Source organism: Lottia gigantea (genome assembly GCF_000327385.1).
Source record: "Lottia gigantea unplaced genomic scaffold LOTGIsca_27, whole genome shotgun sequence".
Taxonomy (NCBI): Eukaryota; Metazoa; Mollusca; class Gastropoda; family Lottiidae; genus Lottia; species Lottia gigantea.
Genome location: NW_008708846.1, coordinates 1441958 through 1466916, shown reverse-complemented (window position 1 = coordinate 1466916; position 24959 = coordinate 1441958). Strand labels below are relative to the sequence as shown.

At 35.0% G+C, this 24959-nt stretch overlaps 2 protein-coding genes across 2 annotated transcripts; both read left to right on the top strand.

The window, feature by feature from the left end:
* Positions 1-2111: 2111 nt before the first annotated feature.
* On the top strand, positions 2112-7837 carry LOTGIDRAFT_117800 (hypothetical protein; the record flags this gene model as incomplete). Its single annotated transcript, XM_009056286.1, has 4 exons — positions 2112-2414; positions 3379-3619; positions 4164-4295; positions 7695-7837. 4 exons carry the CDS (start codon positions 2112-2114, stop codon positions 7835-7837), a joined length of 819 nt encoding a protein of 272 aa, XP_009054534.1.
* Positions 7838-14370: 6533 nt separating this feature from the next.
* Positions 14371-16103, top strand: LOTGIDRAFT_161044 (hypothetical protein; the record flags this gene model as incomplete). Its single annotated transcript, XM_009056285.1, has 2 exons — positions 14371-15008; positions 15482-16103. The coding sequence occupies 2 exons, from the start codon at positions 14371-14373 to the stop codon at positions 16101-16103; spliced, it is 1260 nt and encodes a 419-aa protein (XP_009054533.1).
* Positions 16104-24959: the final 8856 nt, after the last annotated feature.

The following is a 24959-nucleotide window of genomic DNA, read 5'->3' as shown; positions in this document are numbered from 1 at the left end:
TCTGTATACGGCTCTGGTAAAACCTGCAAAAGGTAGCCACAATAACTGTTAAGCAATTGTATCCTCTTTCGACTGGCATATTAATTAAATCGGCTGACCATATTTCATCTTTTTCAAATACTTTAACTTTTAAAAAGTTTTTAGTTTTTCTAAATTCTTTATGAATATCATCCGCTAATCCCATACCCAATTTCATCTTTGCTTTTAACAGTTTTATGATTAGAGCCCTTTGCATTCTCTCTTTGAAAGTTGGATTTGGAATATTTTCAAGTTCGATTATCATTTGTCTGTCTGCTTCGTGTCTGAAGTTTATGTCTTTGTTTCTGTATAGTATGTCGTGTTTAAGCGCAGCGGCGTCAACTCTATTGACTGGTTCTTCACCCGGTTTGGGTTTATCATTTTGGTATAATCGCAGACCGGGAAGATGTTTTTCTCCGGGATATTTTGCCCATGGAAATCCAGGAAGAGAACCCAATGATTTTTGTATATCTCCTGAACCAAAATACGTTTTTGGAGCGTGAGCGATAATCATTTTTATCCTATAACTTTAAAACCTTTTCCTTTCCTTTCTTCCAATCTCCTGTTTCGCAGATCTCTTATTAGTTGTAATTCTTTCAACTCGTTAGATAGTTTCACTGTGTCGCTTATACTCTTTCCCACTTCCGCGATTGAGCCGACGGCTTTCGCTTCGGATGAAATAAGTGATTTGTTGTTTGAAACAAAGCTAAATACTTTTGGAATTTTTTTTTGAACCTAGAGAAAATATTGATGAAAAGATACCGTCGCCCGAATAATCTTCAAATTTGTGTTGTTTGTGTTTTAGAATTAAACTCATCCTATTTTTAAATGAGTTAATTTAACTTTAACTTTTCCAAAAAAGAGTTATCTTCGTTCTAGAAGTTTCTAGACTAAAAAAAATCTCTCATACAATAATAAAACGGTGATATATTTAACTAATTCGCCCATCTCATAAGTTGAAAGTTTGTAGTTGTATCGGTTCCGTATTTATCGAGAAAGATATTCATTTTTAAAAGTCGGTTTTTTGAGGAATATGCGGTAAGTATTGTTGAAAACCCAACTGACGAAATATATACGTAGTTTGTGTTTGAAAAATATTGTATAACATTCTGCGTAAATGCTTGTCTACATCTAAATTTCTTAATCTTCTATTAAATTCTTCATCACCCGAATTCTCTTTGTTTTCGAGAAATTCATTCATTTTTTTAAAAGTCAGATTTTTGAAGTTCGTTTTGATAAAACCTACCTATGATTTGTTCTTTGTCTTGATCGATTAATTCATATGTCGGAGGTGACATTGCACCCTGCATGGCGTTGTCGATCTTCATTAGCCCACATAATGCAGAAAAGTAGGACGTAAAACTCCATTCATTTCATTTAGCTGAAATAGCTGAAAATATAAAAGTCAACGTTCTTCTAATATATCAATAATCATCTTAACATAAAACCTGTGTTTCTCCTTAAATTAATCAAAAAAAAAAAATAATAAAACAATAATAAAACAATAATAATGTAAATAAAATAATAATAATTTGAACTCCTTGATAAATGCAATAAATCTGCTTCTGGCAGTTTGGCCGATTTGTCAACTGGCTTATAAATTGATCTGGTTGTATCTAATGTGTTTAGCCATGTAGTAGTTGCAGATCATGCTTGCTTTTTCAAAACACATGATGGTACTTCTCTTTGACGAGTTCACTACTATATTACCCTAACTCCCGAATTTGCCATTCTTTAAACGAGATTTCGGATTCAATGGCCAAGTTTGTTGACTCGGTCAATTACAAAGATGCTAAGCAACCTGTCCAGGCCATGTTTCGTCGAAGTTGTACGTAGACAAAAAGCGACTGGATGATAGAGGCTTAGTGATAATATAATATGCAACTCGATGTTATTAAGATTGGCAAATACATAACATGATCCGTCTGTTTTTACTACTTTGAAAAATGTGTTTGATTTTGACGCTTGAGATGTTTTTCTATAGGATTACCCAAAGCTTGGAATGACGTCATAACAGAAGTACATCATAGACTAACTAATAAACGTCACCAAGGTTACATTTCTTTCATTTCCCTGAAAAGACACGAGTTAAAATGACAGAGGAGCAATATGTTGCAAATATTGTCGAATTTACTGGCGGCATAAACGTGAAGGTGAACGAAGATGGCATAAAACCCGAAAAGGGGACAAAAAAATCCATTCTTAAGTTCGGCTATGTTTTGGGAGCCACCATTGGCACTGGAACCTATTCCAAAGTAAAGTTATGCTATTCTAAGAAGATACACGGGAATGTGGCAGTAAAATTGGTTCCCAAGAAAACTCATCCGGAAGATTACACAAACAAGTTTTTACCAAGAGAAATAGCTTTGCTTCAGAAACTTGAACACCCCGGTTTGGTAAGACTATTTTCATAACTTATAAGCCAGAGGCGTTTGTTATAGTCAAACACAGATATTTTTGCTCATCCGGGTACCGTCAAAACATAAACACAACCAATCCATTATATTTTCAAGGATATTAAAGGTTAACTCACTCAATGGAATAAGAATATATAATAATTATGCATCTTCATTTTGAAGCCCTTTCCAAAAGATGATACTGTTTATTTCTTTAGGGCAGTGGCCATAAGATGACTTTGATATGAACAAAAAGAGAATTGTGCAAAAAATCTTCATCCAAACCTGTGTTAAATTGGATATGGAATTGATATTGCAATGTTAAATGTTGACTCGTATCCATGCAGCATTTAGGAACTGTGAAAGGAATAGACGAATGTCGCATCTTTGAACACTATTGTTCTGCCTCCAGCACACTATTTCTTCCTTGTTCTTAAATGTCTAATTCTAGAAGCTACAGCGTCATTTTAAATTGCATTTTTCTCATTTCGTTTTTGGGCAGCTTAACGGATTAGTTAACAGAATGGCAGAAAGGAAGGAAATGACGGTAAAACAAATTCGTGACATTGCGGTTCTATTTCTGACAAATTCTGTTTTTTTATTTTTTGGTGAATAAACCAAGTTGAAAACATACAAATCATATTTCAGATTGACAGGCGTTCTTATTCCATTGAGTGATTAGTCACACCCTCTAAAAGCGTTACCTTTTATACACTTGGAAATATAATGGACTGGGCGTATTTTTGTTTTGACAGTACCCGGATGAGCAAAAATATCAGTGTTTGACTATACATCATTATGTACACAATGATGATATGAATATAATTTATTTGGTTTTGTTTGTTGTTGAAGGCTGTGATGTCAGTGATGATATGTGCAGACAACTATGATTAAACGATTTTTACTACGGTTAAGCGCCGCCCATCCGCTTTTACAATATCATGTTTACGTTTATTCGCAATAGGTACATTTAATAGAAGTTTTTGAGACACCAAATACAATGTATCTAGTTATGGATTATATGCCAAAAGGAGATTTACTAGACTATGTTAACTCTGTCGGTAGTTTGCATGAAGCCGATGCCAGGCGTTTGTTCAGACAGCTGATAGACGCAGTGTCGTATTTACATCAAAACAAAGTCTACCATAGAGATATCAAATTGGACAACATTTTAATTGATGCTCAATACAACATCAAACTGTCTGGTAAGTTTGTTGCTATCAGAAAAGCAATATCGATCTTTTCAGAGGTCATTCTGCTTCCTAGATTTCCGAAGACATTTTCGCAACAATATTGTTGTAAATCAAACATTATTGTTTAGGGAAGAGATATAGACGTAGGATGTAGGGTGTGAAAGCGCATCAATAGTGTCGTACAATTAATTTGATTGTCCGTTAGCTTATTCATTGAAATTATATTTTCCGAAATCTGAATAAAAATATTTGTTAACTTTGCTAAATAGTAGCCAAATTGAAAACCTTTTCGTTTGTAGAGCTACACTTCATATTTCTGAAAATTAAGGAAAGGGCTTTTTATTGTCTTGGATCTATTGGTAATCTGGAATTATTGGAAAAATCCTAAACAATTATGATTTATGATTACAGACTTCGATACTTCAATTCCAATAAGGGTGAGGCCCAATTAAATAAGGAAAGACATCGATAATGTAACTTATCAAGATTGTATTGTCAATATTATTATCCCCATTGTACTCTTTGTATTGAACTTTCAATCTTATATATCTTACAGATCTTGGTTTTGCAAGGTTCAATCCTCGCAATGAACAGTTACATACATTCTGTGGATCGTATCCTTATGCCCCTCCCGAAGTGCTGGATGGTGAAAATTATAGTGGCGCTGAAGCTGATGTTTGGAGTACTGGTATGTTAAAGTGATACTACGTCTTAGAATTAACATAAAATTGAAGAATTTTAAACTTGGCAAATAAGAGCCAGCAGATATACCTGGTGTCATAAATAACATAACAGTATCCTTATATAATCCGATAAATCCAAAAAACTTAATTATTATCCATAAATATGCAATCAACTAATTATCAAGATTAAGCGTCTTTCAATAATTACTTAGCTTTATGAATTTTCCAGATTTTACAGGGATTCTGTTGTTACTTTATGACACCAGGTAAGCTAACTGATGAAAATATTCTCATATTGACTATTTCGAGAACTTAAATTTTATGTTCAGTCTAAGACGTAGTATCACTTTAATGATATTTTTTCCCAGTCGCAGACGAGAGGAACTAGCCGAGCTGCTTGCCTCAAGAGGTTGGAAGCTCAGCTGATTTCCCCGCGTCTGCGCTGAATTTTGAGTGAGATTTCTCGAGAGCCGTGAGGAAAATGTCTATCCTGTTTTATATTTTTGCTTAGAGAGGTCAGAAGCTCAGAACTTCATAAGTTGTCAACTGAGCTAGAAAAAGTAACTAAACAACGGCAACAGAAACGCTTTGAAGCATTACGTGCGTAAATATTAGAATTTTTCGATTGCATTCGATACATCTTGTTACAAAGGGCATAAATAAGAAAACTCGAGGTAAATCGGTCCACAAATAAGTTCTACAGGCTCCAAACCAATTTGTGTACATTATGTAATATGTCACTTCTGGTTTAGCAAAGATTTCATTTTAGATATTCATTTCTGATTCCAGCCCACCCCAAGATGTGGATCCAAACAGAAATGCTTTATCATTTTCAGTTTCGCCTAGCCCCCAAATGGAAGTCTGAGAAAATCAATCTTCTAGGCTAATTAGGTCACGTGCCAGAACAGTCTAAAGTTACGACATTTTCTTTCGAAGGTTGTGAAACCAGAAGTAGACGTAAGAAATCACAAATGAATGTATCAGCAGATAGTCAAGGTCAATGACGGTAAATGACCTTTGACCTTGTAAAGGGAAAGTTCAACAAAGGTCAAGGTCACGAGCTATAGGTCATCAAATTTTCTAAATGCATATGGCTATAAAACCGGCAGCTGACGTCGGACATCAAATATTGATATATAAGTATATAACCAAGGTCAATGACCATTGATCTTACAAAAGTCAAGGCCAAACAAGGTCAGGGTCGAAAATTGAAAATATGGAAATTCTTAAACCTGTTCCTTTTTTAAACTATAAAGATGAAAAAAAAAATGAGTTTTTCAGACAAACTGACCAAGGATGAGTTAATTGTGTGCAAAGTTAATTTTTGAATAAATGTATTCTATGCGAGTAATTCAATCCGGATGTGCCACGCCACCTTAACTTTATTGTGTCAAAACAATCAAATTAAAAAAAAATTTGAATAATAATAATTAATAATTTTGAATTAAAAAGCTATTGTTAAATTTCATTGGTAACAGCTTAAAGAGCACATTAAGAATTCGAAAATATTAACTATTAATATGGACAGCTATGAAACTGGAAGAAGATGTCGGAGGTCAAATACGAAAATTATCAACTTATAGTTATGGTCGATGACCTTTGACCTCATTTAGGTCAATGTCATCAAAGGTCAAGGTCACAAGATATGACCCTTCAAATTTTGAATAAATTCAATCCAAAATTTTTGTTTTCGTTCTGGCTATTTTTTTTTTCTTCGCTCCGGGAGCTCAGTTCTCGGAAACAGCAACAGGTATGGAAAAACTTATTTCGCCACACTTTCTAACTCGTGGCTAACTGCGTACTGAATGTAAAACGAAAATTTTCTGAGCAACATGAAGCGACGTTAGCAACAAACAGAAAGTGGGCTCTAGTGGGCGTAATTATCGACCGATTTTGCTCGGCTTCCTTTATTCTACTTATTATAACAATGGACACATGATGGCAGTTGAAAAAAATTGATTTTCGCAAATTAGTTCGATACTTTTTTTAATCGAAATATGCTATTTCGGTTGCTATTTGTCGGACAGATTTGAAACTTATACAGTGTAGACAGCCAGCATGGTGGAATAAAAAAACTTATTCAAAATTTTTGCATCACTTCCGGTTTCGAAGTTAGTACTTCCGGTGACGTCACTTCCAGTGGAATTGAGTTATGCCCAAACTAACATATGCATGATATTAGTGTCATTAATACAAACCTATTAAACTAAATTTTAGCTCGCAAAAGCTCTAGAAGCTTCAATTCTTGACAGATTTTGACGAAACTTGTTTGTTGACACCTAAAGATGAACCCTATTGAAAATCAGAAGAATCGAAAAATACTTGGTATGAGTTATTGCCCTTGTTCTTGAAAATGCGTTCAATTTGTAGCCTACAAACACTCTCAAAGGCCCTATTCTTGACAGAATTTGATGAGACTTAGCAATATTATTCAATATCGCCTCTAAAAGTTCATAAGAAGTGCATGTCTGAAGGTTGAGTATTTCATACTGGTAATTGTTACTGTACTGCCAGATATTTTTATTTAAAATCAAAGCTGCTAGTGGGCGCATATTACCTTGCCTTTAACATAAATTAAATGGTAATAGAAAAAATATTTTTTTATTTATCATGGCCTCAGGACGCTTCCGTAAGTACAGAAAATCAGAAATATCGATAATTAGTATGAGTTATTGCCCCTGTTATTGTCAACGCGTGTAGTGTTAGCTTGTAAACACTCTAGAAGGTTTGACTGTGTCATTTTTTTTTTTGTGTCAATGTTTGTTATCACCAGAGGATGAACCCTATTGAAAATCAGAAAAATAATAAATAATATTTAGTTTGAGTTATTGCCCTTGTTCTTGAAAGCACGTTCAATTTTAAGCTTGAAAACACTGTAGACAGATTTTGACGAAACTTGGTGTGGGTGTTTGTTATCACCAAAGGATGTACCCTATTGAAAATCAGAAGAATCGAAAAATATCTAGTATGAGTTATTGCCCTTGTTCTTGAAAACTCACAAATAAAGTATGTACATTTGCTATGTGTTTATTAGTCCGAAACATATGCCTTTAATAGCTATTGTGAAAGTTGTCGACTGGAGTAGGGTCAGAAAGACTAGGCCCTGTTTATCACCGCCGCTTTCGTTTTGTTAGTATCATGTGACCCTCTGACCCTTGGTTCTTTGTTGGCCGGCGAGAAATTTACCTCGTTAGAGATAAGTCTCGTTCAAAACAACTATGATTGAACCATGGGAACCGCAGATGTGACATAAAGGGTGTATAACTGAACTACATTTTTTTTATCCATCTTTGCGAATAGACCGGAATAGAGGCATGTGTTTCGGACTATTTCATGTCTATTAGATACGAACAAATATACTCGATACCTTGATTTCTTTTATTTATTTTTATTATTTTTAACAGGAGTTTGTTTATATGGTATGTTAAATGGTAAACTTCCCTTTAAAGATACAGATTATGATGTTTTAAGAGAAAGTATGAATGGGTGTCTGAAGTTTTACAAACGTGTTTCTAGAGGTAAAGGTCATTCTTATACGCCCACATGAAATCACCCAAAGATGAACTCTATTGAAAATCAGAAGAATCGAAAATATTTGGTATGAGTTATTGCTCTTGTTCTTGACAACGCGTTCAATTTTTAAACACAATTCTTGTCGGATTTTGACGAAACTGGGTGTGAGTGTTCGTTATTACCCAAGGATAAAACCTTGCGATAAGTTTAGTACAAACTCTATTGTGAAACAGTCATCTACGAAACGTTCTAAAATTCATCTTTAATTTCTCGTTTAGATCTTCCAAAACATGTACCCCCAGATCGTTTTTGTCATTGTTTAATATTATTTTGAACTTAATTTAATATAATGACAATTTTTGCTGTTGTCTACTTCTGGTCACGCAACCCAAAACTGCTCATGCCACACATGATCTGATATGATTATTTTTACAACCTAGCGTGTCGTTAGTGGATGAATGATATATGACGCATTTTGCCCAACTAACGTTATCTTACGAAACAGGGTTGAATCCATTGGTGTTTGTTTACATGTTTGAGCACTCGAGCTGTCCACATGGATATGGCATGGCCACCGATTCAAAATATTAATACCAACTCCTTAACGCATAAATACGCTTTTCAAATTCTTCAGAATTCCGAAGTTTAGAGGCAAATCACGTCAAAATCGGAAGTGATATCGTAATTTTAATATTTTAGTCGCGATACTCACTTTTGTGGATCCTGAGTGTAGGATGGAACAAATTCTTCATTTTGAAATTGGAATATAAGGTCTGGAACTTTTGGGTATTTTTCTTCCGTTCTGATCTGATCGCCTAATTGGGCGAGAGGTTAGTTTATTATATACGTCTTGTCTTCAGTTTGCTATGAACAAGGTTGTCATTTAAGTTCTGGTTTTTCGAATATGCGATAATTATCTTTTGTTTATAGGTTTGGGGCAATTTCTCTTGTAGACTCTCATAGTAGGAATGGACTATTGAACGGGACAACAAAGGGTGCTATGCCTGCTGAATATGGCATATAGCATCTCAATCTGAATGGTCGTCCAAGTTGAAATAATTAGAAACAGGATTGTCTCTCATTAACTTGATATCTGATCTGTGAGCCGTAAAACGAGTGCGTAAATTATATTTAGTTTCAGACATTTCTTACATGGAACTAAGTAAAATTGGAGGTTTAGATGCTTGCATGCGTTAGTACTATGATTCCACAAAACCGTCAATTTAAAAGGGAAATATTGGGTGAGGAAACAAAGGAGGAGAGGAAAATCAACTTCAGAATGACTCCCGTTTCATGTTTATTTCTAGATGGCCGAATTTTGATACGTTCAATCTTAGAGCCTAATACAAAAAGGCGATATAAGTTGAGGGATATTATTCACAGTAACTGGATGTGTCGACCGATTAAAGTTCCTGATGGATTTTCCATGTCATCTTTAGCGATAGCTGCAGGTAAGAACTTTACACGTCTTTATACGCCCACAAGTCCGTCCGTCCGTTATCATCCAGATATTGGTCAAGTTCAGAATTAGTAATAATCAGAAGAACATTTTCAGAGTTATTGCCCTTGACTTAGAAAAAAAAACGCGTCAAATTTGGCTTGTAGACACAATAGAGACAGTTTTTATCTCATCTTGATGAAACTTGGTATGCATGCATATATTGATGAGATCTTGATCAAGTCCGAAATTGGTGATAATTGCACGACTGGTTTCGGAGTTATTGCCCTTGATTTAGTAAAAACGCGTCAAATTTGGCTTGAAGGCACGATAGAGGTTACAGTTTTTATCCAAACTAGATGAAACTAGGTATGCATGTACATGTTGATGAGATCTCAGTCGAGTTCGTAATTGGTAACAACCGGATGAAGGGTTTTTGAGTTATTGCCCTTGACTTAGTAAAAACTTGTCAAATTCGATAGAGACTACAGTTTTTTATCCAATCTTGATGAAACTGGATATGCATGTATATATTAATGAGATCTCGGTCAAGTTAGAAATTGGTAATAATCGGATGAACAGTTTCAGAGTTATTGCCCTTGTGTGTACAGCGATGAGACATTGTTCATGTATGAATTTGATGATAATTTGATTAACTGTTTCAGGTTTTTGCCTTGACCTAAAGATGATTTTAAGATTATTTGAAAATTCATTATTATGCCACTAAATATTTTGTTATTTCTGACAGCTGGTAGTTGGCGTATTTTACCTTGGCTTGACTTATAGATGATTTTAAGATCATTTGAATATTCATAATCAAACCACTAAAGATTTTACCATTTCCGACAGCTGGTAGTGGGCGTATGTTACATTGCCTGACAAGCTATCTTTTGCTTAGCCAAGCGCAATAACTCAAAGCCCCTTGATCCTGATGACAGTCTGTGCTTCGCTGCTATTTCTGCTAAAGTAGGATTTTTAATGTTTCGTCATCTGTCAACCGGGCTATTTAGGAGAGAGACCATGACTGAAAGACATACTGGGTTTGTGAAGTTTCAGAGCCAATTTTAATGGACCCGAGAGTAATTAGGGTTAGTTGAATGCACTGTCAAAATTAGCAGGTAGTAAATAACCTCACAACAGAAAAATTGTGATTCAGACATGGTAGTAGTCAAAGAGTAGACCTAGTCTTCATCACATTTACAACTACAAGCACTAAAGAAAACAAACCTGACAGGGGTAACAACAATTTTATAATCAGGGCCTGATCTTTTTAAATCAATGGAAGTTGGCTCTTTGTCAGATATTCCTTACCCTTAAAGTACACCGACTCTTCCATGCTCTATTTACACCGAATTTTCCCATCTTAAACCCCTCTTCACCAAGTAATCATTAATCATGGTTGAGACTGTACAAATAAAACATAACATAGCCTATACTTGAGAAAAATGGTAGAATAAACGGCATCTCTGAAATTCTTTATGAAATACTGCTCTAAAATGGGTCATTCATCTAGTCTTCGTTAGCCGGACGGAATTTCTTGGTTTTATCAATATTATTATCATCTCCGAGATTTTTAGGATGAGGCACATTGATTCTAAATGAGGGATATACTATAAATATGCATTGGGATCTTGTTTTCTAAGCATTCTTTGCATATAATAGTCCTGACCCATCTGAATAATACAGAACGCAGTCGGGGTCAAATTGTCTTCCCTGGGTCTTGACCTTTGGTCAGATAGACGCTGTGGTCTAAATGACAGATCAGAAAAAAGTAAAAAAAAACCTTGATGACCATATGATAATATAGACACCAATGAATCTGCCTTACTTCACTATGACTAACTTTAATTGAATCGGATGTAATACTATTATAAATATTACTTGTCACGTACTTAATAACAAAGAGTAATATAAGATCAAATAATACAACATACATTTATATAAAACTGCACTTTTATAAAACAAATATCATGATCTCAAATGTTTCATTTACTGATAGTTCAAGTCAACCTTCCCGGAGAACTTGGCTACCATTGTAATTGTGGGCGTATTGGGATGGCCATCGCTATTTTTCCTTTTTTTTTTTGGTCCGGAAAAACATATACGAATGAATACGTGAAGAGGCATATTATCATGAACAATTACCACTCATAGTTTCGTCACAAATAATTATTTAAATCGATAGTCATTCTAAATGACCTTTGATTCTTTTATCGAAATATATATCATGGCTATAAGTATACTTTTTCTTTTTTATGATAGTGAGCAATGAACCTGTTAAACTTCAATTATATCCAAATATTGAACATGGATTTTCTTGCGCTCAAAACACAACTCAACCTCACGTCAATATAGTATCTGGTGTATTAAGATCAGTTGCAGTAAATCATTCGTAAGTACAAACCAGTTTATTAAATTCACTTAAATATACAGCAGTTCACACCGATCATACTGTTTTACATTGTTATAATTTTCGTAAAGATCCCCCATATTTACAGAAGTTCTTTTCTGCGTTCTCAACAACGGAATACCTTTTTAGTTAGCTTTGTAAAATAGTATTAAGCGAGAATAGAATTCCAAAATCTTTTTCAGAAACGATTTACAGTGAAAGGTATGCAAACGCGTAGAAATATATCAATGTGTAATGGCACTCTTTGTCATTAGTACTATGTCCAGATTGTTACGTAATTACACTACAAGCGTTTGTACACAATGCAAATATAAAGAAAAAGATAGCTTGCTAGGCAACTTTATATACACCCAATGGCAGCTTTGATTTTGAATAAAAAATATTTGGCAGTACAGTAGCAATCACCAGTATGAAATATTCAACCTTAACTCTTACAGTTCAATTAAACTTTTTGGGACGATATTGAATAATATTAACACGTTTTGTGCAAATCTGCCAGGAATTGGGCCTTCTATAGAGTGTTTATAGACTAAAACTTGAACGCGTTTTCAAGAACAAGGACAATAACTTTCGATTTTTCTGATTTTCAATAGGGCTCATCCTTGGGTGATAATAAACACTTACACAAAGTTTCGTCAAAATCCAGCAAGAATTGTGCCTTCTAGAGTGTTCACGTGCTAAATATTGAACGCATTTCCAAGAACAAGGGCAATAATTCATACTAAGAATTTTTTGATTTTCTTAATTTCAATAGGGCTCATCCTTGGGTGATAACAAAACACTCACACCAAGTTTCGTAAAAATCCAGCTAGAATTGTGCCTTCTAGAGTGTTCACGTGCTAAAAAAATTGAACGCATTTCTAAGTACAAGGGCAATAATTCATACTTAGAATTTTTCGATTTTTCTGAATTTCAATAGGGTTTATCCTTGCCCTGGGTGATTACAAACACTCGCACCAAGTTTCGTCAACATGTATTAATACGACATATACTGTTTTGTTCTAAACTGTGTTTGTGGACATTTTCTTCATTAAATATTTCACTGGTCTTTAACTATGCCGATACGTTGATGATGTGTTGGTGCGTCACAGGGTCTCCGACGGCCCCACATACTTGATACCTGGTTAAATTGTATCGTAAAGGCAAATTTTCTACTTTATACACAACTATTACTCATTCAAAATTGAAATCTAGATTATAAGATATAATATACAAGACCATCTTATTCCAAACCAGAACAGAAGATAAAAATACATTGACTTCAATATAACTCTACCTTTTTCGTTCAAACCCACTCTGGCGTTATTAAAAAACATACTGGATAGGATGTTTTTCAAATATTGAATTTTTGGATTACATATTTGTCGAAATTGGCGGAGAGATATATAGGGTGTTAAAAATAACGTTATACCTAGAACAAATTGCAATATTTTTTTTCTGAACTAAAATAGTTTTTATATGCAACCATATGCAGGTCTAGATATATAATATAGGACAAGTTGATGGTCGTTATGCACACTTTGACAAATACGACAAATCTACTTGTTTTTTTGCAGATTTGTTTAGTCATACATGAATGATTTTGACCTATTTAGTTGTGGTGGTTGTTGCACGGAACAGCCCACAGCTCTCTTCCCGATGACACCGTATGGGAAGTCAACTACTATACAATTATTGCTCCCGTTTTTTGTCATGCTTTGGACATGATTGGTTAATAGAATTTTTTTTATAATCCCTCGTTTGGCAAGCCTGTATGTAAAAAATTTTGATATGAAATAAATCATCTATGTCAATGACGTGATAAGTATGGTGCATACACATGATCTTTCATGTTATGCTGTTCCTCACAAAGAATCCTATTTTAGTCGATTATGATATTACAACAAACGATATTTAAGTGTTTGCTTGACACTTGTCTTTAGTAATGTGGCCTGTGTAGTGTGTAAGTATGACGTTGCCAAAATTTTCGATTGTGTTGCAGCTTTAAAATACCAATGTCGTCATTACAAAATGCATTTGTCAATGCTGCAATGTACAATTATTTTCGATTTGTCAAAATGCAAAATGTATTTAAGTATTCTCGAAAATTCAATAAAATGCCACACGGATGCAGACAACATTTAACACTTTGCATCATACACTTTCGTCGCCGTCCTGTGAAAACCTTGTATCTACATTTTAGGTGTTGTCACTTTTTGATTGAATTTTATTCAGAATTGAATTCTCCACCCTATGATAAATCCATGTAACTGCAAACCCAATTAAAACACAAGAAATTAGCATGTGACACATCCTCGTATATGTATTGGTCAATGATCCTATCATATGAAAACCATGTATCTGCAGATTTTTTTACATGGTAGTTGCTGCTTTTTTCCTTTATCCCCAACTAAGGACTAAACAAACTACAGGTAATATCCAAATTGATACGATTTCCTTTTTTATCTATAGATCTGTACCTTACTTCACTTATCAAATAAAATTTGACATCAAATTCATACAGTTTTTCTGCATAAAATTCATGAATTTTGACACTTGGAAGATACGTGTATTTCCTCAGCAATATTCAACAGTTTAAGTAGACACGTGTTTTTCAAAGAACAACAGTTCTATAACTTTTTATTTACAAGATGTAATATTTGGAAATAAACGGTTTTCTTTGATTTAAGTGTAAAAGGATCACAGATATCCTTTTATTCATTTTCAGGCAGAAAATAAAATGTCTACAGATATAACATTAGAAGAGTTATGCGATATTGTTAACATATCATACAATCCAAATGATTTTGGTGATACGGATCCTTACTTTACTTCTGATGATGAATTGGAAGTCCGACCCGTCATTGAATTTGAAAAGAAAGATGAGATTGCTGATCCTCAAGTCGAAAGAGCGATAGAAATTGAAAGAGCTATAGAAATTGAAAACGTTATAGAAGTTGATAAAGTTATAGAAGTTGATAAAGTTATAGAAGTTGATAAAGTTGATAAAGTTATAGAAGTTGATAAAGTTATAGAAGTTGATAAAGTTATAGAAGTTGATAAAGTTGATAAAGTTGATAAAGTTATAGAAGTTGATAAAGTTATCGAAGTTGATAAAGTTATAGAAGTTGATGAAGTTATAGAAGTTGATAAAGTTATAGAAGTTGATGAAGTTGATAAAGTTGATAAAGTTATAGAAGTTGATAAAGTTGATAAAGTTATAGAAGTTGATAAAGTTGATAAAGTTATAGAAGTTGATAAAGTTGATAAAGTTATAGAAGTTGATAAAGTTATAGAAGTTGATAAAGTTGATAAAGTTATAGAAGTTGATAAAGTTGATAAAGTTATAGAAGTTGATAAAGTTATAAAGTTGATAAAGTTATAGAAGTTGAAAGAGCCATAGAAGTTGAAAGAGCCATAGACGATATTGGTGATCCTCCAGTTAAAAGAGCCAGAAATGCTGATCCTGATCGATGGCAACAAAATCAAAACCAGCTGTTAAGAATGAGAGGTAAAGGGTATAAGAGTAGAAAAAAATCTGCAGGCGTTAATATCACAAAAGAGCCTCGTTTTATGGGACCGAGATGTTCTCCAAAATGTTCAAAATCTAAGAATAGGTTCTGTAATGGTATTAGTGATATCTGCCGACAGTAACTTTTTGATTCTTTTTGGAATCATTTGGACTGGAAGAGCAGGAAGGTGTATGTTAAGGGTCTGGTTGATGTTGTTCCTGTGAAACGGAAAACAACCGAAAATCAAAATAGCAGAAGAAAGTCATCCTTGGTTTACCACTTGAAGACAAGAGATGGACGCAAACCCGTTTGCAAAGAAATGTTCCTCTCTACTTTTAGTCTTGGGGAATGGTCTGTACATTCTTGGGTTCACAAAGATTTGGGTACTGATAACATTGTTGAGGCTGCAATAATACCAGCAAAGAAACGCATGACACCATTAAGGGAAAGGCAGCAAAACATACGAAAATCTGTACAAGCCTTTCTTGAAAAACTACCCCAGGTACCCTCCCACTACTGTAGAGCATCATCATCCAAACTTTACCTTGAACCACAGTTTATATCTTTGTCGCAATTGTATGATCTTTATAAAGAAGATTGCACAGAGCAAGGTTTGAATGCAGCATCTCGTCAAATACTTTCAGATGAATTCCATAAGAAAAACTTGAGTTTGTATCGGCCGCGTAAGGATCAGTGTGATACATGTTTCTCCTATAACAATGGCAACCTTACTGAAGAAGAGTATACTCTACATAGAAAAGCCAAAGATGTGGCAAGGGATGCCAAACAGGCCGATAAGGATATTTGTAAACAAGAAACCAACAAAACTTTGGTCATCACCATGGATATGCAAGCGCTTCTACTATGTCCTAGATTGGAAGCATCCGCTTTATATTATAAAAGCAAACTCGGAGTTCACAATTTTACTATGTACAATATGGGTAATAGTAAACTTTTCTAGCTGAATATCTGCCCTGCAACGTAGATGTAAGAGATTGCACGAAATAGTGTCCAATAAGGCAGATGGCTACGAGCAAGACAGTTATTCTTTTTTGGGTATCCTCCATTTTTTTTTTTTTTTTCAACTGCCATTTCACCTGAACAAACCAATATTCTCGGGCACAAAATAAACCACAACTTCCTGTGAACGGTATTCTTATTTAAACCACCATTTTTCCCGGATTCACCAATTGCCAAACCAACCGATCTCCGGTTATCAAAAACCATATCACCAGACATAATACATAATTTCACTTGTGTCCTATAATATACATGTGTATCTGCTGCTCTAGCAAACGGAATATGATTACCCCCCTTCATCGTTCGGCGCATGACTCAACAAGCCCATCAATCACGATTCTACAAAGCCTGCCCCTGTCACGACCCTGCCATCTCTTATCATAACCCAACCACAAAACCAATGACAATGAGAATGGTTTAGCGACATCTACGTGTGCAAAAAAGGGCAGGTAATTCATCACGAATAGTAAACTTTTCTTGCTGAATATCTGCCCTGCAACGTAGATGTAAGAGATTGCACGAAATAGTGTCCAAACTGCCTGTGTATGTGTCCTCGACTATAATAAAATAAACACAAACACCGTTAATTTCCCAATACATATTTAATTTCACATACATCTACCCAATACACATTTTACTTATAGCAAATACACAAAATATATATATACCATATTCAGGAGGTCGTAAAAAACTGGCTCAGGTCAACAATTTCCTACTTTCAAAAAGGCACATTTAATAAACAGCAAACTGTAAAACAGGACGAGAAATGATGCACACAATTCTTCCAAATGTCCGCTTCAGGTTATCTTCGAGGACTTGGAATTCGAAGCATCGTCAACTGACATCTCGAGACGCACTGAAGCGAATATCTGGATAGCTCATATACACCGAAAATCATGCTTTTTAGTATCTGTTTACATACAATGCCGGCCCTAATTGAATTCCAAATGTGTGTCCAAATCGCTTCGAGCTTAAACTCCAATCAGTTCACAAGACGTGTAGACTAGTGTCACCTAGCGACAACATACTTATCACGTTTGGAATCGAAATCAGATTTCGTGCGATCACCTAAAAGCACTTCATTCTCACAAAAGACCTACATCTTTACAAAAACGGGTCACTCCAAAAGTATTCAAGTGTAACCCGTCTAACAAATGGATCGACTGAATGTCATGCGCAACGTAGTGAAATAGAAAATGGGAACATTTAGTCACTAATATATCATTTAAGTAAGTACTGCCCACCCCACAACCTTCGCGATCTGAATACAAAACCCCGGAAATAATAATAGTAACATTAAACCGACGCCTTGCCTCATCTAGGATATCAAACAATTCATTACAATCTGACGAATACATTGACTTAGAAACATCTCTGCTTGACAAAATATCATTTATACCAACATGAATGAAACAAAAGAGCGGTCTTAATTGATTAATAATACCACTGACATGACGACATATAGTCTTAATTCTCCCCCCACTAAACGCGAAAACTCTCACCTGACAATCTCCCACCTCGTCTACAGTCCTAACAATGGAGTCTCCCACAAGAATTTTAGACACAGCACTACCACTAGGACACGTCACCATATTCGCTTTAAACCGAAGCCCAATTTGGAAAGCTAACAAATTCCATGGCAACCCCTTTTTGTCTCGAAAAAAACCCTTTTTTGAAGGGTACCTCAAAATATCCTTATCCCTCTTACTACCAAGTAGAAAACTGTAACCTGATAAATGTACAAGTTTCGGCCACCAAACTGGCTTTAACTCAAACAAAGGTTTTGCTCCCCCAAAAATGCAATTACCGACAAAATCATCGAGATAGGAGGGAACACGTAACATACCTCTCTCTGCAAATTTGTTTGCGCGAAAAAATCAACCACAGACGTGTCGGGGGTGACATGAGGCGTAAAATGCTTTGGTAACTGAGAATTGGAGTCTAAGGCCATAAGATCTACCGTATGCTCCTCTGACGACGATTGCCACCCTCGAAAGCATAGCGTCTTCCTTTGACAATATTCTCGAAAAATGATCAGCAGTATTTCCCCTTGAGGGAACGAATTTGAACTGCAGATAAATCCGATTTTCGTTCACAAAATAAAATATTTTCTTCAAATACTCAATTAGCATCGGAGATCTAGAGCCTTGGTTTTCCCACGCGTCAATAAAAACCCTTGAATCAGAAAATACCCTTATTCTCACATCGCAGCAGAGTGACTTAATTGCTTCCAATGAAAACAATATAGCATACGCCTCCTTCACAACAATTGGCATCCCAAGAAACAGCTCATTCCAATAGTCACCGAATTCTTGAACAACGCCATCAACATTTATATTACCCGCCCAACTAAAATTCGAAGCGTCAGTTGTCAAATTTAGGATCACGTGCTTCTCTTCCTTCCATGGCATGAAACCATCCCAGGTGTCCAAAAAACGCCAAAATTTCAATTCATCTCTGAAAAATCACTAATGCTTATGAAATTTAAGTAAGAAATACATCTACAAGCTTCGGATGTGAAAAGTTTTGCACCTGGGATAGCCAACATAAAAGAAATGCATTTCCCCACAAACTTTTGATTTCCAATAGAGAGACGGTCTTCTTATCAAGAATACTCTCACGCAACTTAATGAAAGCATTCCTCGTAGACTCGGGCAATAAAAAAGCCTCTTTCTCGGTGTCTATTATCATACCAAGGTAAATTATTGAAGTGGACGGTAAAAAAACTAGACTTTCCCAAACCAATGAAATACCCGAGTCGAAGAACAATTTGACATGTAGCATAAATAGCCACATCCGCGCTTTCTATTGAGCTGCCATTAAATCCCATAACCTCCCCAACCAAACGGTCATCAATATATATAAGATTATTTACATTAAGCGTCCGTAAGTAGGATGCAACAGCCAAATTTAAATTATGATATATAAACGCTGAATTTTTCCACCCAACTGGAATAGTGTTACACAGAAAATACCTCGAATCCCATTCAAAACCAAAATATTGTCTAGATTTCTCAGTAACTAGAACATGGTCATAGCCCGACTTATCGTCTAATTTTGTCATTGACGAAGCTTTATTAACTATACGAGGTACTTCATTTAAAGAATCTAACGTAAAAGGCGAATCAACCATCCAGCTATTTAAAAAACGCAAATCTAGACATAATCTTGGTTTCGACGGCTCTACCGTTAGCGGCGATACTAAATATGGCATAGTTTTTGTTTCAGATATGGCACCCGAGATGAGCCTTTTCTCAATTTCTGAATTTATAAAACCCTTAAACTCTTCACATGACTTTGAATTGCTAAACTTAAGAGATGGAGGTGTATCTAAATCAAAATAACTACGTTTAAAATAACTCTTGAATGGACACATATAATCGTAAATATTGACCTTATCAGCAACAACCTTCAAAACGTCAAATTTTGAATGATCACCATATTCACCAGCCACCCTCACCCACTCACTAAAATGCTTATGAATTTCTCCCGCCCTAAAGTGATTTGGGTCCCTAAACGGTAACTGTAATAAATCAGGCTTGCATCGTCCTTTAATCACATCTTCCGCTGACGAATGGCCATTCCAACACATGCGCTCCCCATTACTATTAACCCATAACACGGTATCAATACCATTTTACAACAAAAAATGTTAGCTGAAAAAAAATGTCAAATTCCATCGAAAAAGAACAATAACAAATTTCAGACTAAGACATTCCAGCCTAAATTATCAGTTTTTCTTACAGTTTTTCGCTATATGCCCATATTTTTGACAATTATAACACTTAGGGCCTCTGCTCGAGCTGCTTGATTTCTGCTGACGAACGCTATCCTTTTCATTTTTCGCGGCTTTGTGACTCTCAGAAGATGAACAGGATCTCAAAAAATTTTGTTCTTTTTTTAAGACCTTACCTTCCTCGTTAGTCGCCAACATTGCTAGTATGATACTTCTCAGCTTATCGTGATTTTTATAGTGATGAAATCGTTGTATAACGAACGAAAACGTGTCAGCCTCAATATGAGATGCTTTCCTTGCTCTAAGCTCTAGGACTAACAATTTCTGCAGTAGAATATCCGGGACGAAATCGTACGTTCTAGATGCATATTCTTTCACCTGGCTTAAACAGGATTCAACAGATTGGTCAGCATCTTTTGTTTTCTGCTGCTCAAATAACCTTTTCAACTCCTTCACCTCATCTTCGATGCTACTCTAAAAAATCAAGAATGTATCATTAAACACTCAATAATAATTTCCACCCACTCAAATTCATCTTGGACTTCATAATCTCATCACTTTTGACCAAAAGAGCCTGATCCGAAGACATAGCTACAGAAGCTGATTTAGCATTCGTCATGGTCCACAATTTCACATAACTTTCCATTATAGATTTTGACTTCCAACCGACGTGAGACTGAATCTGTTCATCAGATATGCCTAGCATTTTCAATGTAATTGCACAACCCGATCTCGCACTATGAGACGTCTCCCCCTCCCATAACCCAGCATCCTTCAAATGCTTTCTCAACCTGCTATTAATTGGTGAAGACGAAATAGGTCGATTTTTCGTGAAGTCTAAAATCGATCTACATGATCGAAACAAATATCCATCTCGCACTTTAAGCCCTTCAAATCACAAAAGCTCACAAAATCGAGGATCTCCTCTACTGGGCAAGACTCCACATTCGCACTTCGGGCTACACAAAATATTCTAGCTTCTGTTTTTATTGTTTTACCCTGTGTCATACGAACTAACAAACCTTCCTCGGTTTGTTTTATTTGATCCGTCCTAAGATTCGCTAAATCACTTGCTCTATCACCAGAATGACGTATAAACTTTATAAACGCCTTATCCCTTCTAACTAGATATTCTTCTCTAATCAACAAAGGTCTTGTTAAATAAAACTCCAAATATCTGTCCAACTTGGCAGCCTTATCCAAAAATAACGGTACGGTGTGTATCGGAATCACATCCGCCTGCAATTGCTCCATTTTTAATGCCTTCAGATGGTTTTTTATACTTAAGGACGCTAAAGGATTGCCAGTGCCCAAATCTGCATCCCATTTAGAACCCCTACCTCTATCCCTAAAGATTGCTCTTAATTTTCCTATCAAACTGTCCACGGAATTTGCACTCATGTTTAAGGGACACTCACAATGACCACCTGTCCCAGAAACAACAAGACAATCTTTCCTATGCACTTTTGTTTTCCCACACGATTCTTTATACACTAAAAAAGCTCGCATATCATGGGGTGTCGCTTTATCTATTGTGCTTTTACTGTATTCTTCGAGAAACTTCTCTACATCCGTTTGCAACATATCCTTCTGCTTAACATATTTTTTACTGCCAATTAACGAATCTAACTCAACAATTCTTTCTTTTATGGAAACTTTATCAATACCTGCACCTGGATTCTGAAACAAGAAGTAAATTTTACCTCACAACCATTTCAAAATACACATTTACTACAGGACATAACGTTACCACACATAACCACATTCATTTGAGCCCCATTTCTATTTTACACTAAACCATACCTCTAAATACCTACTAACCACTACCCAACAAGTCACAGCATTCTCTCCCTTCTACACACCAGCTAAACAGTCACCGCTCGTTAGGCTAACTATCCCAAAACTAATATTCTCAACTGACTTACTACTCTGCTACATAACAAGTTTTCCTTAGCCAATTTACCGCTACAAAAACAGTTTCTCTTTGCTACACAAGCATTACCTAGACACTAAATATACAAACCAATATACCGTTACACAAACAGTTTCTCTTTGCTACACAAGCATTACCTAGACACTAAATATACAAACCAATGTACCGTTACACAAACAGTTTCTCTTTGCTACCCAAACAGTACCTAGACACTAAATATACAAACCAACTTACTGCTACACAAACAGTTTCTCTTTGCTACACAAGCATTATCTAGTCACTAATACAAACAAACCAATATACCGTTACACAAACAGTTTCTCTTTGCTACACAAGCATTACCTAGACACTAAATATACAAACCAATGTACCGTTACACAAACAGTTTCTCTTTGCTACCCAAACATTACCTAGACACTAAATATACAAACCAATTTACTGCTACACAAACAGTTTTTCTTTGCTACACAAACATTATCTAGTCACTTATACAAACAAACCAATATACCGTTACACAAACAGTTTCTCTTTGCTACCCAAACATTACCTAGACACTAAATATACAAACCAATGTACCGTTACACAAACAGTTTCTCTTTGCTACCCAAACATTACCTAGACACTAAATATACAAACCAATTTACTGCTACACAAACAGTTTTTCTTTGCTACACAAACATTATCTAGTCACTTATACAAACAAACCAATATGCCGTTACACAAACAGTTTCTCTTACTACACAATTTGGAATTGGCATAAAAGCATAAAATCTATTTAAGACTACCCGAACTGCTTGTCATTTAACGGGCAAGAACAGTCACACATAGCCCTAACTAGTCATGAATATTCCCATTCTCTACCCAAATTATAACTTTGGTCACCTTCAGCTACACGCACCACATTTCCTTTTCAATCTTAGATTTTATACGAAAATAGAGTGTGTGGGGGAAGGAAATTCATTTAGAACCAATGTAAAGTAACTCCTTGCCATTTAACGACGAAAACAGTCAATACCTAACTAGCTTTAATTAACTACCTATACATGATTATTCTGACTCCCGAAACTTTTGTTACAAACTACGATGACCTTTTCAAGCTAACATTTTATCAGAGTAGGGAGGGAAGGTTCTTATGACTGATTTATCGAAGCTTATGCCTCATCACAGTGTACTTTTCTTTTGCTTTTATTAACAACATATATACAAGCATTTACATGAAAAATATCCAGCAACACAGAGAAAAAGAGAAATATATATATATATATTGTGTTAATTTTTAAATTTTTGAATTTTGTTTTAGGATTTGCCAATATGAAATTATTCTAGAGTTTTTTGCCAAATATTAAGAAATTAGAGCCAAGAATAAAATATTAATATGTCAAAACCAGTTTGCAGAGTTAAATTTAGTTACAAAAATAGAATAGGATAAGTGAAAGATAGAGATATAAGAAAATGTACAATACAATTAAAAACATAAAAAACTACTATTTGTAGGTAATAATATACATATAAACATAAATACAGAATAAAAACAGAACAATCTACTATCTGTAGACATAACAAGCACACATCAAAAGGGAAACTAGGTAGGAAAACAAAAAAAAAAAAACAAAAAAAAAACAAAAAAATAATAAAAAAAATAATGGTAATTATCTACTACCTGTAGACAAGAGAAACACATGCCGAATTATTTTAAAATCTTACCTATAATTTATGCTGAAAAAAGGAAAAGTGGTGCTGTGCTGAAAGAAGAAGGATGAAAAATTATTGACGTTTAAAGTTTTTATAAAATCGGTAAATTAGTTCGTCGTTTAGAAGTGCAGTGTTTAATTTCCTATTTTGCCAGACAGTGAAAGTGAAAGTATAGATAAAAGGAAAGAATTTTGGGTCAGTGTTAAGAAATAAAGAAGTTTCAGAGATAGAGAATGTGGAGGTACAGAGAAAGTTATTTATAAAAGTATTTACAAAGTGGCGGAATGGTTCAATGGCTGTACAATTTAAAAACATATGCTGTAATGTTTCTACCCCATATTTACAGTAATTACAAGTTGTAATAAGGTGCCTTAAACGTGCTGATAAAACTTTCTTTGTCGGGTGCGCATCATTCAGAGAGAGAAATAGGAAATCTTTTTCTTTACTAGAGTGTATTGTTGATAAATTTTTCCAAGTTTGTTTGAAATCTATGAAGGGGTGCATAGTAACAGTTTTAAATTAACAGTGCGTGTGGCAAGAAGTGCTTGATATATCTGTTTGCATTTTTTCAAATTTCTAAGGTTAAAGTTGTGATCTTTTTGAATTTTGAGTAGTATTTTGAATTTTGAAGGGTAGTATAAAGTATGTGAATGTGCCAAATTGAAATCAATAGTATTTTTAAGAGGAATTCCGAGCCAATAATTAAAGAGTGACACCCACGGATTTTGATTGTCAATTATGACTTGGGATATTTGTTGAAATTGCATTGCAGGTCTAAATTAGGGATCCCAAGTCCACCTTGTTCAGGATTTAAATGAAGGGTGTCACGTTTATACAGACTCTCCAGGAAATCTCTAGAAACTATATACAAACAATTCATTTTACCAATATTTGATTATGCTGATGTTTTATGGAACAATTGTACAAAAGAAGATGAAACTAAATTAGAAAATATCAATTTGGACGCAATTCGCACTATAACAGGTCTTGTTCGGGGAACTTCCCACTCAGTTTTATACAAAGAGTCCGGCTTCTCAAGTTTAACCGATCGTCGCTTTTGTCACAAAGTAACTCTATTTTATAAAATGATTAATGGTTTAACACCTCAATATCTGAGAATTCTGGTACCACCTCATATTTCGATTGTAAACCCTTACCCCATCAGAAGCAAGCACAATTTTCGCACTATTCCCTGGAACACTGTAGCTTACAAATCATCTTTTCTCCCATCTACTGTACAAATCTGGAACAATCTGCCCGACTCAATATGTAATTCTTCTTCCCTCTCTCAGCTTAAATCCCTGCTTGTAAAATTCACCTCAAAATCCTCTGTACCATTATATTTCTACTCTGGCGACCGTCCATCACAAATAATACATACCAAACTACGTCATTATAAAAGTCAACTAAACGCTCACAAATTCTTAATGCACATA